At 40.4% G+C, this 19242-nt stretch overlaps 1 protein-coding gene across 1 annotated transcript in view; it reads left to right on the top strand.

Moving 5' to 3' along the window:
* cpne4a (copine IVa) overlaps positions 1–19242 on the top strand; it is a 65297-nt gene that overhangs the window by 32415 nt on the left and 13640 nt on the right. Inside the window, exons 7-10 of the mRNA XM_060900473.1 lie at positions 12053–12139; positions 13671–13730; positions 15400–15533; positions 19110–19164. Of these exons, the coding sequence (XP_060756456.1) occupies positions 12053–12139; positions 13671–13730; positions 15400–15533; positions 19110–19164 (336 nt within the window). The remainder of the gene's footprint in view (positions 1–12052; positions 12140–13670; positions 13731–15399; positions 15534–19109; positions 19165–19242) is intronic.

The following is a 19242-nucleotide window of genomic DNA, read 5'->3' as shown; positions in this document are numbered from 1 at the left end:
TACTGAGTCACCATCATGTAATGACTGTAATTCCCACATGGGTTTTTAAAATGTGCTATAAATTATGTATAAATGATCCTACAGTGGCAGTTGTGGGATTTTAACTCATAACCTTACAGTTGCTATTGAAATTGAAATCTTTATTTCGAACATGTGTGAACAATAAAATCAAAACAAAACCAAACAAACTAAATAACCATAATCATAGAAAAAAATAAAATAAAAAGAATATAGATATAAAAAACGACTAATTTTACTACTCATCTCATCTCATTATCTGTAGCCGCTTTATCCTGTTCTACAGGGTCGCAGGCGAGCTGGAGCCTATCCCAGCTGACTACGGGCGAAAGGCGGGGTTCACCCTGGACAAGTCGCCAGGTCATCACAGGGCTGACACATAGACACAGACAACCATTCACACTCACATTCACACCTACGCTCAATTTAGAGTCACCAGTTAACCTAACCTGCATGTCTTTGGACTGTGGGGGAAACCGGAGCACCCGGAGGAAACCCACGCGGACACGGGGAGAACATGCAAACTCCGCACAGAAAGGCCCTCGCCGGCCACGGGGCTCGAACCCAGGACCTTCTTGCTGTGAGGTGACAGCGCTAACCACTACACCACCGTGCCGCCCTAATTTTACTACTACTACTAATAATAATAATAATTAAAATGAACTTAAACATGTTTGAAAAGGAGTAGGAAGAAGTAAAAACTTATTAACTCCTCCCCCCACTCTCTATTTCTCTGTGATCTTGTATGATACCAATTATTATTTCATGTGAATATCTGTATAATACTAATAATAAAAATAACAACAAAATAACACAGCATCAATATATATATCAGTATAACACTACTACTACTACTACTAATAATAATCATAATAATAATAACCACTAAAATAACAACATCAGTATATATCAGTATGATACTAATTGATAATAATAGTACAAATAACAACCAAAATAACAACAATTAATAATAATAATTAATACAGAGCAGCAAGCCCCATCCTGAGAACATCCAGATTCCCCCTCAAGCCCCGCCCTCCCAGTATTTTGTAAAAATCATTTGTTTGTATTTGCTTTTAAACTGCTTGATGTTTGGACATTGTTTCAGCTCCACACTCCGTCTGTTCCATAGCTTTACTCCATTATTTGATATACATCATCTTTTCATTGTAGTTCGACATCTTTGGATCTTAAAGTTTGACATTTCCCTTAACGTATACCCTCCCTCTCTGTCCTGAAACATTTTCTGTAAGTGGCTTGGTAATCAATTATTCCTGGCCTTGTAAAGAAATTGTACTGTTTGGAATTCCACCAAATCTTTAAATTTTTATTAATTTAGACTTTAAGAATAAAGGGTTGGTGTGTTCAAGATACCTGACATTATGAGTTATTCTGATGGCTCTTTTTTGCAGTTTGAGTAGTGGATCTAATGAACTTTTATATGTATTGCCCCACACCTCTATGCAGTAATTTAGGTAAGGTAAAACCAAGGAACAGTACAATATGTGGAGTGATTTGTTGTCTACAGTAAGTAGTGTCTTGCTTTGGCCATTACAGAGATGCTTCTAGCTATTTTAGTGCAGATGTATTTGATGTGAGACTTCTAGCAAATCTTGTCATTTATTATCACCCCAGGAATTTAATTTTGTGTACTCTTTCAAAATCAATACCATCTATCTGTACCCGTGCTTGATGATTTATTTTTCTGTTACTGAATAACAATTTTTGTCTTGCTCAGATTTAGTGACAACTTGTTTTTGTCAAACCAGTTTTTGATTTTAATAAGTTCTGAGGTGATCGTGTCCAAGAGTTGCTGTAAATTCTCGCCTGATCCAAGTATGTTTGTATCATCAGCAAATAAGATGAATTTGAATATTTGTGATATATTACATATGTCATTGATATACATTATAAATAATTTAGGACCCAACACTGATCCCTGTGGAATGCCACACTCAATATCCAAACATCTTGACTGGTAATTTCCCATTTTCACAAATTGCTTCCTGGTTCTTAAATAACTTTTCACCCACTCTAATGCTAGTCCCCTAATACCATATTGTTCCAATTTGTTGAATAATATTTGATGATTTATTGTATAAAATGCTTTTTTTAGACCAATGAATACCTCAACAGCATATTTCTTTTTATCTATGGAATTTGTGGTTTCCTCAAGCAATTCAATTAAAGCTTGTGCTGTTGATCAATTACGTCTAAATCCATATTGATTATCAGTGAGTAAGTTATGCTTCTCTATGAAACTGTCTAACCTATTATTAAAAACTTTTTCCAGAATTTTTGAGAACTGTGGGAGAAGAGAAACGGGTCTATAATTTGTGAACCGGTGTTTGTCTCCAGTTTTGAATAGAGAAATAACTTTAGCTATTTTCATATTATTGGGAAATTGACCGGTTTGTAGTGATAAATTAAAGATGTGTGTTAAGGGTTTGGAAATCCCATGAATTACCTTTTTTACTGTTTTCATATCTATATCATTATAGTCAGTGGATGTCCTGGTTTTTATTTTTATTTATTTATTTATTTCGAACATGTATAAAAAATGTATGTAACTATTTGTACATACAAAAGAAAGAAAACGAGAAATTAAAAAAAAAAACATAAAGAGCTAAGACATTACAAAACACCACACATTGTTCGAAAAAGGAGTGGGAAGAAGTACAATACTTTTTTAATTTCCCACCCCTTTTTAACTACCCCGAAATCCAAACTACATTAATACACCTATAAAAATATATACCATATATACACTTCATAAATATCTATATAAATATATAATTACAAAATAAATATCTACTACATACCTATCCCTGTAAATATAAATATATAAACTATCCCCATAAATAAATAAATATATACCATATACTAAGTTAGTTCTAATTTAACAATCAACCCTATTCTATTTATAGATTTATCCCTCATCATCCTCTGTTAACATACTTCCTCTTCCATATACTTCTTTAAAAATATTTTTTGTACCTTTTTTTTAAACAGATTTATATTTGCACTTTGTTTTATTTCTGTCTCCAGTCTGTTCCATAAAGTCACCCCACAGCTCGATACGCACATGCTTTTCATATTTGTTCGAACCTTTGGTTTTCTAAAATTTAGGTCTCCCCTAGGTTTTGCACTCATTAACAATATCTGTCATCTCCTTTTCTTCAACAGGCTTAAGAAACATTGTTATTGGGTTTCTATCTATTGGATTTTCGTTCAGTGTTGTTGTTTCTTCAATGTCATCCGCTAGATTTGGCCCAATATTTACAAAAAATTCATTAAATTTGTTAACTATGTCATCCATGTTTTCGATAATCTTATAATTTTCTATAAAATACTGTGGATAATCAATCTGTCTAGATTTATTTCTAATTATACTGTTTAGTGTATTCCATATACCCTTTATGTTTGTTACTCTAGTAATTTATTATAATAATCTTTCTTACAATACCTCATGATATTAACTTATTTTTATACTTATATTTATTTTCTGCTTCTTTAGTTCTATGTTTTATGAATTCTTTATATAGTGTGTTTTTCTTTATACAAGCCTTTTGCAGTCTCTTTGACATCCAGAGATTATCTTTATACATTCATCTCATTACACGGAAGCAAGATGGCGCCAGTGTGTCTTTCGGCTTGCCGTCAGCTCCGTGAGCTGCTACCTGTCCGATTTGTGCTATGTCTGTTTATGCTGCTACTGCTCTGCTGGCCCTCCCTGGATTTATGATCGTCAGACTCTGCTACATCTTAGAAGCCCACTGGTGACCACCGATGGGTCTCTTATTCCGTTCATCGAATGTCATCCTCTGTTTGTCTACCCCACCCTGGATTGTGTCCTTCACCTACCTTGTTGTAGCTTTCTACGGAAGAAGCGCCGCAGGCGCCGAGGCAAGCGTGGAGGCGTCCGAGTGGCAATGAGAAAAATCGCGAGTGTTTCTCTCGCCCAGCCTGGGCCTCGTCGGCTCTCTACAGTCCATCTAGGCCGGACAGATCTCTTCCTGGCCCGTCGTTCGTGGGACCGCTGGTACTCCTGCCATGTTCCCATCACTCTGGAGGACCATCCTCAAACACCTGTCTGCTCTGCTCGCCCGAAACTGCGGATACGTTGCGGTGGGGTGAATTCCTTGAACATCCACTCTCTGGAATATTCCCCTTGCCCTCAGGCTACGGTCCATTTCACTGTAAAAGTCGCCCTGGTCAACAGCAGGTCTGTGTCTAACAAAACTTTTGTTCTAAATGACTTTTTCTCCCGTTACAACCTGGATTTCCTGTTTTTAACCGAGACCTGGATTAGCGCTGGAATTGGCCAGTCTTCTGTCTTTAATGAACTCTGCCCGCCTCAGTGCTCGTTCATTAGCACACCCAGGTGCGCTGGAAGAGGGGGCGGGGTAGCGCTTGTTTTTAAAAACAGTCTTAATTTACGGACACACTCTGTGGGGAGTTTTGTTACATTTGAACTGCAATGCGTAATTGTAGAATGTGCTATGTCACCGCTGGTATGTGTACTCGTCTACAGGCCTCCGAAGCACAACAAAGACTTTGTAACAGAATTCTCCGACCTTCTCTCCCACCTCCTGTCATCGCACGATCGCCTTCTTATACTTGGCGACTTTAATATCCATGCCTGCTGTCCTGACAGACCCATGGTTAACGAATTCTGTGGTGTAATAGATGCCTTTGGTCTTATTCAACATATAAACAAAGCTACTCATATCTTGGGACATACACTCGACCTTGTTCTATCCTATGGTTTTTCTGTGGATAACATTGTGATTGAGGATGCCATTTTTTCTGATCATAAACCTATTATGTTTAATGTTAATTTATCAAATGCTCTGCAAACTGCCAAAATTCAAGGTCGTCACTCTCGTCACATTAACACTCAAACTGCATCCCAGTTCTCAGATAGTTTCATCAGTAACTCTGTTGCAGCTACCATTGCAACAGCGGCATCATCCTCTTCTGGGCCAGACGAATTAGTCAGTCTTTTTCAATCTTCTTGCTTTTCCATACTTAACTCTGTAGCTCCTCTCACGTTCACCCACCCCAAGCTAAAGTCTCAATATTGGTTGGACGAGGCCACCCGCTCGCTCAGGCAAGCCTGCTGTAAAGCTGAAAGGAAATGGAAAAAAGACCATCTCACTGTTTCCTTTGAAATTTTCCAGTCGACTTTAGCGTCCTTCCAGACTGCAGCTAAAAAAGCCAGAATTAAGCACCTCTCTGACTTAATTAGTACACACTCCAACAGACCCAATATTCTGTTTAGCACTATTAACTCTTTTCTTAACCCTCCTAACTCTCCAGTTGCTGACATATCCACTGAGACCTGTGAAAAATTCCTCAAGTTTTTCACTGATAAAATAGAGAACATCAGATCAGTGTTTACGCCCTCCTTATCAACTGCTCTACCTGTTCACTCTCATGCACTAGCTATTTCTACTTTTAACCAATTTCAGCCCATCTCTCTCAGTGAATTGCAGGAACTAGTTTTACATATGAAACCCACTGGATCCCCCTATGATGCCATTCCTTCCTGTATCATAAAGGATGTTTTTGATGCTGTTGGGCCATCGATTCAAATAATTCTAAATTCATGTCTCACATCTGGTACTGTTCCTACCTTTTTTAAGCATGCAGTCGTCCAACCCCTGCTTAAAAAACCCAACCTCGATGCCCAATGTTTGCAAAATTATCGCCCCATCTCCAAGCTTCCTTTTTTTTCAAAAGTTCTAGAAAAAGCTATACTGTCACAGCTGATTCCTTTTCTGACCACCCATAACATACTTGAACCTTTTCAGTCAGGATTCAGATCCCTTCACAGCACTGAAACAGCCCTGCTTAAAGTAACTAATGATCTGCTCCTCACTTTAGATTCTGGTGATAATGCCATTTTGGTTTTACTCGACCTTAGCGCTGCGTTTGATACTGTTGACCACAACATCCTCCTCAGCCGTCTAGACCAGCAGGTGGGCATCAGGGACACTGCTCTTCTCTGGTTCAGGTCCTACCTTAAACATAGGACCTTCTCTGTTTCCATTGGCCATTTCTCTTCATCAACTGCCTCTGTCTCCTATGGGGTCCCCCAGGGGTCCATCTTGGGTCCCATGCTTTTCAGTCTCTACATGCTCCCACTTGGTGACATCATTAGAAAGCATAACATTTCCTTTCACCTTTATGCTGATGACTCACAATTGTATTTGCCCTTAAAATCTAGGGACTCCATCCAATCTCTCCTTGTCTGTCTTGAAGACATCAGAAATTGGATGGCTAACAACTTCCTCCAGCTAAATGGTGACAAGACTGAAGTCATTATTTTTGGTCCCTCCAAGGCAAGATGCACTACAGTGAATGATTTAGGTCACCTCACACCTCATGTCACACCCTCTGCCAGAAACCTGGGTGTCTTCCTTGACTCCGATCTCTGTCTTGACAAACAGATTAGCACTGTGGTCAAAAATAGTTTTTACCAACTCAGAGTGATCTCCCGCCTCAAATCCTTCCTATCTCATAACGATCTTGAAATAGTCATCCATGCTTTTATCACATCACGACTGGATTATTGCAGTTCCCTTTATCTTGGCCTCCCTCAAACCTCACTTAGACGTTTACAGCTGGTCCAAAACGCAGCTGCACGTCTTTTAACTGGCACCAGGAGACGTGAGCACATCACTCCCATTCTGGCCTCCTTGCACTGGCTCCCAGTCTTTTTCAGAATACAATTTAAAGTTTTATTATTTGTTTTTAAAGCACTCAGTGGGCTGGCCCCAGCCTACATCAATGACCTTTTACAGCCCCACTCAGTCCAAAGGTCTCTAAGATCCTCTAACACAGGGCTTCTTCATGTACCTCGCTCGCGGCTGAAGCAGAGAGGTGACAGAGCTTTTTCTGTTGCTGCTCCACGCCTCTGGAATCAGCTCCCACCAGACATTAGATTTGCTCCCTCCATCTCTGCCTTTAAATCTAGGCTAAAAACCCATCTCTACTCCTTGGCCTTTCCCTAACCATCAGCTTATTGTTATTGTTGTTGTTATTATTATAGTTTTCTTTTCTTTCTTTCTTTTTTTTTTTTGGTCATTTGTCTTTTAAATACTGACTCTGTACAGCACTTTGGTCAGTGTATGCTGTGTTTAAATGTGCTATATAAATTAAACTTACTTACTTACTTACTTACTTATACTTTAGTTTCCTACAATATTGTATAACTGGACAGTTTTTATCATATAATATTCTAAATAATTTTAGAAATTGGGTGGCACGGTGGTGTAGTGGTTAGTGCTGTCGCCTCACAGCAAGAAGGTCCGGGTTTGAGCCCCGTGGCCGGCGAGGGCCTTTCTGTGTGGAGTTTGCATGTTCTCCCCGTGTCCGCGTGGGTTTCCTCCGGGTGCTCCGGTTTCCCCCACAGTCCAAAGACATGCAGGTTAGGTTAACTGGTGACTCTAAATTGAGCATAGGTGTGAATGTGAGTGTGAATGGTTGTCTGTGTCTATGTGTCAGCCCTGTGATGACCTGGCGACTTGTCCAGGGTGAACCCCGCCTTTCGCCCGTAGTCAGCTGGGATAGGATCCAGCTCGCCCGCGACCCTGTAGAACAGGATAAAGCGGCTACAGATAATGAGATATGATATTTTAGAAATTCATCATATGCTTTATAAGTATCATTCTCTTTATCTATCAACTCCCAATCTTGCTTTAGTAACTCGTTATTAAGTGCATCCATGGATTCCTCTGTCCTGACCCTTCTATGCAGGAGTATCTTATCCTGTTTGTTTTTTATGTGGATATCATTATAGACTGTGAAAACTGGAAGATGGTCACTGATGTCATTTACCAATAAACCACTTATAGTATTGTTATCCATTTCATTTGAAAATATATTATCAATTAATGTTACACAATGGGTTGTGATTCGGCTGGGTCTAGTAATTTTGGGATGTAGGCCAATACTGTATATAGTATTAATGAATTCATCAGTCAACTTGTGTTTATTTGGATTTAACAAATCTATATTGAAATCACTGCCAATAAACATTACTTTATGATTTAAATTTGAGAAATATTCATCCATCCAGTTTTTAAATGTACGGTATCTATATTTGAACCTGGTGTTCTGTATATACAACTTACAATAATATTTTTTTAATTTGGCCTATTTCTTTCTATTCTTATACATTCAAGCACATTGCCCACCACAGTTGACATATTTTCCATCACCTTATAATTGTAATTCAGATCCACATACATAGCTGCACCACCACCATTTTTGTTTCTCCTATTCATACAGATCAGCTCATAACCTTCAAGACCAAAATTCATGCCTCGTTCATTGCTAATCCATGTTTCCGATATTAGAATTATATTAAAAGACTGGGTGAATTGATTTAAATCTTCCTTGATATTATGAAAGTTGGCATACAGGCTTCTACTGTTGAAATGGATTATTGAGATTTTGTTATCAGTCTTGAAAGTGCTGTTATACTCCTCATCTCAATAGTAGTGGCAGTCATTGTTGATGTTCAAGAAGAAGTTGTTTTCTGGATCAATATCATTTTCAATATTCTGTGGCTTGTGTGTAGTGTATTTAAAGATATTTAATTCCGGATGATCATTTCTTCTTAATGAATGATCTGTTTCATGATGTGTAAAAGATGTGACAAAAGTCATGTGATGTGTTGTGGTTCAACACACCCATTATTCAGTAAATGTCTACTCTTACTGATGTTTTGGTGTGCTGGTGGTACGTGGGTGCACAACCAATTTATCATGACGTAAGCAGGCAATGTCCCCTCTCGCTCTTGCAGCTCTCAGCTCCGGCATCAGGTCTTTTCTTTTTCATCTGACGACGTCTATGAAGTCCTCGTTAATAAAAATCTTTGTTCTTTTGAGAAACTTTGCTCGTTGTAGAATGCCTTCTCTGTCCTTGTACCTAAGAAGTTTTATAACTATGGGCCTCGGTCTGACCTCCACTGGGTTTCCCTGTGCAGTGCGTCCTCTCCACCTCCACCTTGTGCTGCAGTTGTAGTTTCTCCCCCAGGATTTTCTGGATTTTCTCCTCCGTCTCGGTCCAGGTTTCTCCGGGTGACTCGGCTACTCCCTCAAATACCAGGTTGTTCCGTCTGGTCTGTCCTTCCAGGTAGTCCAGCTTGTCGGTGATAGTCAGCAAACTATCACAGACCTTATAGAGATCTGCCTGCATTGTATTGCAGCGCTCAGTCTGTTTGCTGCTGTCAGCCTTCAAATCATCCACTTCTTTTTGAGTGAACTGCAGGCTCACCTTGATTTCTGGTATGTCCTGTGTTATTGCATCAAGTCTAGTGTTTGTGGAATCCACAATGCTTTGGATGAAACCTTTAAAGTTTTCTTGTTGTTGGTGTAGGAGAGTCAGAAACATGTCCCTCTGTTGTTGCATTAAGTCAGTTACCTGACTGAGTGACATGCATTCTTCATCTGGCCTCGTCTCCGCTTTTGACACCTTTGGTGGCATATTTAAGCGTCTTTATCTTTTGTTTAGCTCAATCAGCTGATTCCCAGTGTTGCTAGCTCCACTAGCACGCTCCGCTGTTTTATTCCATAACAATGGCAGCTTGGTGAAACTCATTGATATTCTCATTGAGAACATTGATATTCCACATTTAGGGAAAAAAAGTGCTGGTGAGAAGAATAATGCTTCTGCACGATGTGTACATGAGCAATGAGCTGTGCGTTATTTAGATCTCCTCTCTCTCTCTCTCTCTCTCTCTCTCTCTCTCTCCCCTCATTACTGGCTGGTCTTCACACACACTGCAGAAATATTGTGTGTAATTGCATTACTGCGGGTCAGAACTCAGATGGACCTGCAAAATTATATTTTGCTCCATTTTAAGGTCATGAACCATATAAGCTGAACTCGCCTGCACTCACACAAAGCGACCGGCGATTGATTGTCGGAGCTGCGATTTCAGCAACAAATGACATTTGAGTTAAGATTTTCTCAAGTCTATGTAAATTTGGTAAAGCAACAAACCCAAACCCTGACCAGTCCTGTGCTACATGTTATCGGGCATTTCTTCAGTTCTCCGCCTACAACTTTTAGTTCCTCGCTGCAAGAATGGACAAACTTATAACTGTGGTTTGATCTTATCCTGTCATACACAACCTCTCTTTAAATCTGTATAGAGACATTATGAAGGAAAATAAAGCTTGGAGAGATCGCTGGTGCCTCTGGTGAGTGAGTGAACGTAGCTAGTACAGTTAGCTCGCTTTGCTAATCTCGGAACGAAGCTCATACAATCAAAATGAAACACACTTTAAACCAAAGTGGTGTATATAAATAAAGTCTATGTGGCTGTAAGATGGACAGATTGACTCCAGTTTCTCACCAGAACTAAAAAACACCGCACAGGCCACACCTATAAGAGACAAGCTACAAGAAACATGATTGACTTGTCACCTGCTGGTGTGAACGCAAGCTAACTCTGATATTCAGAAAAAAAAGGAAATATTTATTTACTTTATTTTCTTTCTTGGGCGGCACGGTGGTGTAGTGGTTAGTGCTGTCGCCTCACAGCAAGAAGGTCCGGGTTCGAGCCCCGTGGCCGGCGAGGGCCTTTCTGTGTGGAGTTTGCATGTTCTCCCCGTGTCCGCGTGGGTTTCCTCCGGGTGCTCCGGTTTCCCCCACAGTCCAAAGACATGCAGGTTAGGCTAACTGGTGACTCTAAATTGAGCGTAGGTGTGAATGTGAGTGTGAATGGTTGTCTGTGTCTATGTGTCAGCCCTGTGATGACCTGGCGACTTGTCCAGGGTGAACCCCGCCTTTCACCCGTAGTCAGCTGGGATAGGCTCCAGCTCGCCTGCGACCCTGTAGAAGGATAAAGCGGCTAGAGATAATGAGATGAGATGAGATTTTCTTTCTTATCTAAAAAAGCAAGGACGTATAATTAACACATTATTTACCGTATATTCTAGACTATACATTACTCTCGTGTATCATAGGTCCAATAAGTATTTTTCTGTCTAGTAAGTGTTAGTATTTTTATTTCTAAATAATATTTGTTAGTGTTCTTATGGTAGACGTTATACTCCAGTAGTTACGGTACTGCACCTGTAATGTGACTGTTATCAGAAGAGGTTTCATTGCTGTTGGAGTATCGTACATGATGAGAACAATACGAGGGAAATGACACACTTTTACGATATTACTATATTATGACGTAACTTCCTAATGAATTTTGTGTAAAAGAAAGAAAGCGTGATGATGTTCAGTGCCGTCAGTAACCTGCTCACAGCGATGGACGAGTCTCGCTTCAGTCTGAACTGTGAACTGACCGCAGACTCAGGCGCTGCATCTCAACACGGCAGGCACTTGGCGATGGTGCAGTGGCACGTCTCATTCATCAGGCTTCGTTGTGGCGGTTTGTGTTGTGTTTCTCGTACGCTGCTGTGTGTGAGCGAGCTGAAGACACGAACAGAATGACGACACTCTTTAATGTGCAGCTGAGATCCATCTGTTTCTGTCTCCAAATAAAAACTGAACAAACTGCATGGAGTTACAATACTGTAATCTCTGTCTGTCTGTCTCTCTCTCTCTCTCTGTTTGACTGTCCATCTGCCTCTTTGTTCGTCTGTCTCTCTGTCTGTCTGTTCTTCTTTCTGTCTGCCTCTCTGTCTGTCTGACTGTCCATCTGCCTCTTTGTCTGTCTGTCTGGCTATTTGTCTGTCTGCCTGCTTGTCTGTCTGTCTGTCCTTCCCTCTGTCTGCCTTTTTGCCTGTCTGTCTGTCTGTCTGTCTGCCTCTCTCTGTCTGTTTGCCTGCCTGTTTGTCTGTCTTTATCTCTTCCTCTCTCTGTCTATCTTTCTCTCTATCTGCCTGCCTCTCTCTGTCTGCCTCTGCCTGTCTGTCTGCCTGCCTGTCTGTCTGTCTGTCTGCCTGCCTGCCTCTGTTTGTATGTATGTCTGTCTTGCCGCTCTGTCTGTCTTTCTGCCTCTCTGTCTGCCTCTCTGTCTGCCTCTCTGTCTGTCTGTCTGTCTGTGTGCCGTATCCAGGTGCAGTGGGAGTGCATAAACCCCAAATATAAAATCAAGAAGAAGAACTACAGGAACTCTGGGATTGTTATTCTGAATCAGTGTAAGGTAAGATCAACTCAAGAACTGTTCTACTCCTGAATTCAAATGATTTTTACAGGTTTCATTTTAAATCCAGATTAAAAAAAAAAATCTTTCACTGGACATCTCAAACATACTGTTTGAGATTTTTCAAACAAACTTTTCCTGGTTTTGGTCACTGAACAGTGATTATAGATTTCTTCATCTGCCTTCACTGGAATTACTTTTTTTTTTGATGATCTACAAAGATTTCCCCCAAGGGTTCTCCAAAGGTTCTTCAGATTCTTTTCTTCAGGATTCTTATCTTCCTGAAAGGGTGCTCCTCGGAAAGAGGGTTCCACATGGGTCCTGATGGGAACAAACCAATAACCTTTAACATTCTTATGTCTAAACTTACTGTAATAGTGAAACACATAAAACTGCTCTGTTTTAAGTTCTGCTGTAGAATCTTTAAGGGTTCTTCCAGAGATACAACTGAAGAACAGTAGAATATTATAGACAACTTTCTTTTTTCTGGAGCATATGGAAGCACTCGACCTGGCGACTTGTCCAGGGTGAACCCCGCCTTTTGCCCCTAGTCAGCTGGGATAGGCTCCAGCTTGCCTGCGACCCTGTAGAAGGATAAAGCGGCTAGAGATAATGAGATGAGATGAGATATGGAAGCACTCTGTTATTGCATTCTACATGGATCTTTTAATGGTTCCACTTCTATAAGGGTTTCTCCAGGGATACAATCACATAAACTTTAAGGGTTATAGATTCTGTTTTTTTGCCCTCTAAGTGTAGGACTGAAGGGGTTCCCACCAATACAAAAAAATAACTTTTAGGGGTTCTAGATGGACCTGTATAAGTGCAATATACAGCAGTAGTGTTCCATATGGAACTTTTAAGGGTTCCCCCAAAGGGACAACCCAAGAACCCTTATTGATTCTAGATTTAATCATGTTCACCAAGATTGCAGGGAAACTTAATCCCTGTTGTTGGTTTTGATGTGAAACCTTTATGAATTCTTGGTGTAATCTCTTTCTACAAACTTTATGGGGTTCTTCCAGAGTGGTGATCCAACAACCTTACGGTTTCTAGAATGAACTGTTTTTATGAAGAAGGACGTGAGGATAATCTCTGTTGTAGGTCTCTACATAGAACCTTTAAGCGTTCATATTCTTAGTGGAAGCCAAATTTGGAACCTTTATAGGTTCTCTCACAGGAGCATCTGAAGAACTCTTATTGGTTCTAGACTTAACCATTTTACTAAGGTTGCAGGATTGTGTGTGAAATCTTTAATTCTCTGTGTAATCTTTTTCCATAAGGGTTTTACAGAGAACCTTTCAGTGTTCTCCTACAGAGACAATCCAAGAATCTTTTTTAGATCTAACCGTTTTCTTTCATCAGAAGGTAGTAGGGTTCTACATGGAATACGTCTAATGAAGTGACTATAAATAATGTAAATAAATAAATAAAACTTCTTGGTAGTGAATCCATCTGTGTTTAAGTGTTAATGACATTTTTTTCTCAAGCTTTATTTCCTTCATCCCACCATCTGCTCTCACACTCACAGATTATAAAGATGCACTCGTTCCTTGACTACATCATGGGCGGATGCCAGATCCAGTTTACAGTAAGTACAAAACAAAACCTCTAACTGCATGAGGCACAACATTTTTATCTTACATCTCATTACCTGCTGATTATTATTTATTATTAAGTTCTCATGGCCAAATGCAACGATGCAGTTAGAAAATGCAATAAGGAAGTGTTTGTGTTTGTTTTCCGTGCCCTCTGTACACACAGCCGCTATCACTGCCACACAGCAATTACTGTTAAAAGCAGTGAGTCAGAACCATTAGCACATAATTTTCTACTTGCTGCAGATTTATTTGGCAGTAATGTGAGTGTCGCAGAGAAATTTCAATAAAAGTGCTTGTTTTGCATAATGTTTTGTGTCCCATCTTATAAAAGTTTTTTTTTAAAAGTCATAATCTTCACCTGACAGGTTTTATACATGCACTTTCCCTCCTAAACAGGTTACCTTCTATAATTAGGCTGTGTTGATGTATTTTGCCCTCATGCTAATCCTATTAGCATGTAATTGCACTGCTAATGATGAATAGTAATGTTTTACTAAAGTGGAAATATAATGGCAAACACTTCACATCTATATATTTATATATTTCATTAATTTGTGTAAACACTGGGCCAAAATAAAAATATTAGACAGTAACCTAACTGGAGCACTTCTATCCTGAATCGGTTAATACTGAATCACTGTTGATTCATTGAGTCACTGTCATTTCACTGCATTACTAATGATACACCGAATCACTGTTGATTGAATGAAGCATTGTCGACTCACTGAATCACTACTGACACGTTGACTCATTCTGGATGCACTGAATCACTGTTGACACACTGAATCAGTGTGGATGCACTGAATCACCTCATCTCATCTCATCTCATTATCTCTAGCCGCTTTATCCTGTTCTACAGGGTCGCAGGCGAGCTGGATCCTATCCCAGCTGACTACGGGCGAAAGGCGGGGTTCACCCTGGACAAGTCGCCAGGTCATCACAGGGCTGACACATAGACACAGACAACCATTCACACTCACATTCACACCTACGCTCAATTTAGAGTCACCAGTTAACCTAACCTGCATGTCTTTGGACTGTGGGGGAAACCGGAGCACCCGGAGGAAACCCACGCGGACACGGGGAGAACACGCAAACTCCACACAGAAAGGCCTTCGCCGGCCACAGGGCTCGAACCCAGGACCTTCTTGCTGTGAGGTGACAGCGCTAACCACTACACCACCGTGCCGCCCGCACTGAATCACATATTTACCAAACTGAATCACTTTTGATAAATGAAATCAGTTTTCCCTTACTGAGTCATTTTTTGTTTTACTTGATCAGTTTTGTTTTAATGTATTGTTTCTTTCTGAATTGATGTAATGTAGTTTTCCTTTAAGTTTAGGTTTTGTTGTTATTAAGTCCCTGATTCACTGAATCATTTTTGCTACAGAGTCATTTTTGGCACATTGAATCATTCTGGAGTTAGACTCTGGAGTTAGAAGTCACTTTTTCTTGTACTGAATCAATTTTATTCTTCCACTGCATATACCTTTAGATGGTTGGTTGTAGATCTGACTTATCAAATCTTATATCCGATCTTCTAACAAGAGAAAAAAATGAGCTATGAAGAGAGCCGAGCGTTAAACATTAAGCTCTGAAAATGAGGCTGAAACAGGCACATTGCATTCTGGGTAATTGCTGCTTTTCTTTCTGTAGGTTGCTATAGATTTCACAGCGTCTAATGGAGACCCGCGGAACAGCTGCTCTTTACACTACATCCACCCGTACCAGCCCAACGAGTACCTGAAAGCGCTGGTGGCTGTTGGAGAGATCTGCCAGGATTACGACAGGTGAGACAGAAAGCCAAGTGAAACACGGGATGATTTAACACCACAGCAACCGATCAAACCCAAGAGTGAGTCGATTCAGACATAAAAAAGCTTGTGTTCTCATGCCGGGATTGGAGCTGAGTGAAATTTCCATGTTTTAGTTTATGTTATCACTTTTAAAACAAGAAAATGTGAAAATCAGTTAATAAAAGCTTATGAGAGCAAAAAAATCCCAGGAAGCTGGATTTTTGGTTTCATTACATTTCAGATCATTCAGATCGTCAGTGAGAAACTCGGTGATACCCAAACCAACTCATTCCCGTCGTCACAAATCAGTTTCACTGTACTGACTCCTTTTCTTGTACAGAGTTACTTTTGTCACACTGAATTGGCTCTATTTAAATGAATCGATTTGGCTGTTTGGAATCATTCTTGCCATACTGAGTCAGTTTTAACAGACTGACTCATTGTTGCCATAGTGAATCTGCTTTACCTTAATGAATCAGTTTAGACTGAGACAGCATTGTCTTCGTGACTAAGTTTTGCTGGGCTTAATCTGTTTCAACTTATTGAATCAGTTTAGGCAGACTGAATCACTTTTGACATACTGAATCAATTTGCCTTAGTGAATTGAGTTTGTGAATCAGTTTTGCAAGACTGACTCAGTTTTGCCTTAATGAATCAGTTTTGCTAGACTGACTCACTTTTAACATACTGAATCAATTTGCCTTCATGAATCAGTTTAGATAGACTGAATCACTTTTGACATACTACATCACTTTGCCTTAGTGAATTGGTTTTGCAAGACTGAATCAGTTTTGACAGACTAACTCAGTTTTGCCTTAGTGAATCAGTTTTGCTAGACTGACTCACTTTTAACATACTGAATCAATTTGCCTTCATAAATCAGTTTAGACAAGTCAAGTCAAGCCAAGTTTATTTGTATAGCACTTTTAACAATAGACATTGTTCCAAAGCAGCTTTACAGAATTTGAATGACTTTAAACATGAGCTAATTTTATCCCTAATCTATCCCCAATGATGAAGCCTGTGGCGACGGTGGCAAGGAAAAACTCCCTCAGACGACATGAGGAAGAAACCTCGAGAGGAACCAGACTCAAAAGGGAACCCATCCTCATTTGGGCAACAACAGACAGCATGACTATAATATTAACAGTTTTAACATGAAGTCAGTTTCGTTGATGTTATAAACTCTTCACTGATGGAAACTTGAGTGCAAAACTGTTCATGACAACTGCAGTCCTAAAGTTAGCAAGTCAACTGTAGTCCTCAGCCATAAAAGCATTACTGTAAGAGTCCAGAGCGTCTTCCAGGTGTGACTTTCCACTGTCCACATGGGGCCGTCCTCCACAGGAGCGATGCGACGAGACTCCAACCAGACACAGGGCACCAGGATGGATCAGGCAGGTCTGAGGAGCAGAAGAGGTTCAGCATCTCGATCTCAGGATTGACACGTAACTCAGAGGGACAGATTCCCCCCCCAGGGGAGAAGAGAGAGAAAACGCAGGTTGTTGGGTATACCCAATGTCACCTGATTAAGTAGGAATAGTATACATTTTGCGCTGAGTACAAGCAGGGACTCCGGCAACTAACTATGACAGCATAACTAAAAGGGACAGACTGAATCGTTTTTGACATACGGAATCACTTTGCCTTAGTGAATTGAATTTGTTAATCAGTTTTGACAGACTGACTCAGTTTTGCCTTAGTGATTCAATTTTGACAGACTGACTCACTTTTAACATATTGAATCAATTTGCCTTTGTGAATCAGTTTAGACAGACTGAAACACATTTGACATACTGAATCACTTTGCCTTAGTGAATTGGTCTAGGCAGACTGACTCACGGCGGCACGGTGGTGTAGTGGTTAGCACTGTCGCCTCACAGCAAGAAGGTCCGGGTTCGAGCCCCGGGGCCGGCGAGGGCCTTTCTGTGTGGAGTTTGCATGTTCTCCCCGTGTCCGTGTGGGTTTCCTCTGGGTGCTCCGGTTTCCCCCACAGTCCAAAGACATGCAGGTTAGGTTAACTGGTGACTCTAAATTGAGCATAGGTGTGAATGTGAGTGTGAATGGTTGTCTGTGTCTATGTGTCAGCCCTGTGATGACCTGGCGACTTGTCCAGGGTGAACCCCGCCTTTCGCCCGGAGTCAGCTGGGATAGGCTCCAGCTCGCCTGCGACCCTGTAGAACAGGATAAAGCGGCTACAGATAATGATGAGATGAATCAATTTGCCTTAGTGAATCAGTTTTGCTAGAATGACTCAGTGAGTGACAGACTGCCTTAATGAATCAATTTTGACAAAATGAATTATACTGAATCAAATTTACTGTACTGACTCACTCAGATCTGCCCGACTGAATCAGATTTTCCTGTCTAGCAGGACACAGAACTCATTCTGATTTACTCAGAATATAATTTCCCTCTGATTTCACGTAAAGGCCTCAGTGGGTGGACGGATGATTGAGGAGAGCAGCAGGATGAAGCTCAGCAGGACTTTGAGCTTCTTTACTGGACTAGTGTATTGATTTTTGCTGCCTGTATTTTCTTGATCCGTGCTGAAGGTCTTTAAGGTCGTATCGAGAGAAGCTCTGAGTGGAAGGTTGAGTCGACATTGGCAGCACCGAGTCGATAAAGTGGAGATGAGACGGTGGAGAAGACAGACGACAGCATGGGGTCTTTATCCTGTCGGAGGATTTTTCCTCAGATAAATCTGTCATTACTCCACGTTCATTGGTGGAAACCTGTGTGATTAGATCTGATCTGTTTTGTGATAGAACAGTTTCACTGCTGGAGCTTTTCATAAAGCTTTATAACCATCTTTAGAATTATTTGAAGCTCCAGGAAAGTCCTTTTATTAATTTCTTCAAAGATTATGTGTGTGTGAATGATGTGGTCTGTAATTTGAAATGCTCTGAGCCTTTATTGGAAATTATAAAGCTTTCAAGGCATTAAAAATTATTTTATAGATGAAATCATACCCCATTCCACTCGAATGTTCTCAGCGTGTGTAGAGAAGTGTTTATTCAGACTCCGTGTGAGTGTCACGCTGCCTTCTCCTTCACTTGGTGAACTGTTTGGTTCTGGTAGATTTAACGATGTGTGGTTTATACCTGAGTGATGAACAGATCCTGAAACAGAAATCACAGGGTTTAAGGGTTAATGAGGGTGTGAAAGGGTTAATCATCCAAACAATCGGATTAGAAATGGATCATCAACGATCAGTTGAGCTCAGCTTGAGATTATTACTTATATTTCTTCAGTTATTAGTAAAAAAATAAGTTTTGAACCCGATCCTGACTTTAAATCATGCTAAAAAAGGTTCCAGAGAGAAATCGTGTCAAATCAGGACACGCCTCGAGCATCAGGACGCAAACACACAATTATGCAAATGTATGAGAGATGCTGATGAATGGAGGCTGAAGAGATGATTGGAGCAGGAGATAATGGGAAATCTCTGTCTCTCTCTCAAACACACACACACACACACACACACACACACTTTCCATACATGATTAAATAAAACTCTCCTCTTGGTTTGTTGTCAGCTCTAATGTCTTGTCTGCTTTGGCTCTGCAGTGATAAAATGTTTCCGGCGTTTGGATTCGGAGCTCGGATTCCTCCCGACTTTAAGGTAATAACTGAAGCTCTGATGATGTTTCTGGAGGCACAGCTGGCTTCCTGAGCCCATTTCACTCTCTGTGTGTGTGTG

Source organism: Neoarius graeffei, chromosome 19 (assembly GCF_027579695.1).
Source record: "Neoarius graeffei isolate fNeoGra1 chromosome 19, fNeoGra1.pri, whole genome shotgun sequence".
In the NCBI taxonomy this organism is placed as follows: Eukaryota; Metazoa; Chordata; class Actinopteri; order Siluriformes; family Ariidae; genus Neoarius; species Neoarius graeffei.
The sequence above is the reverse complement of the archived record's forward strand: the minus strand, read 5'-3'. Positions and strand labels throughout refer to the sequence as shown.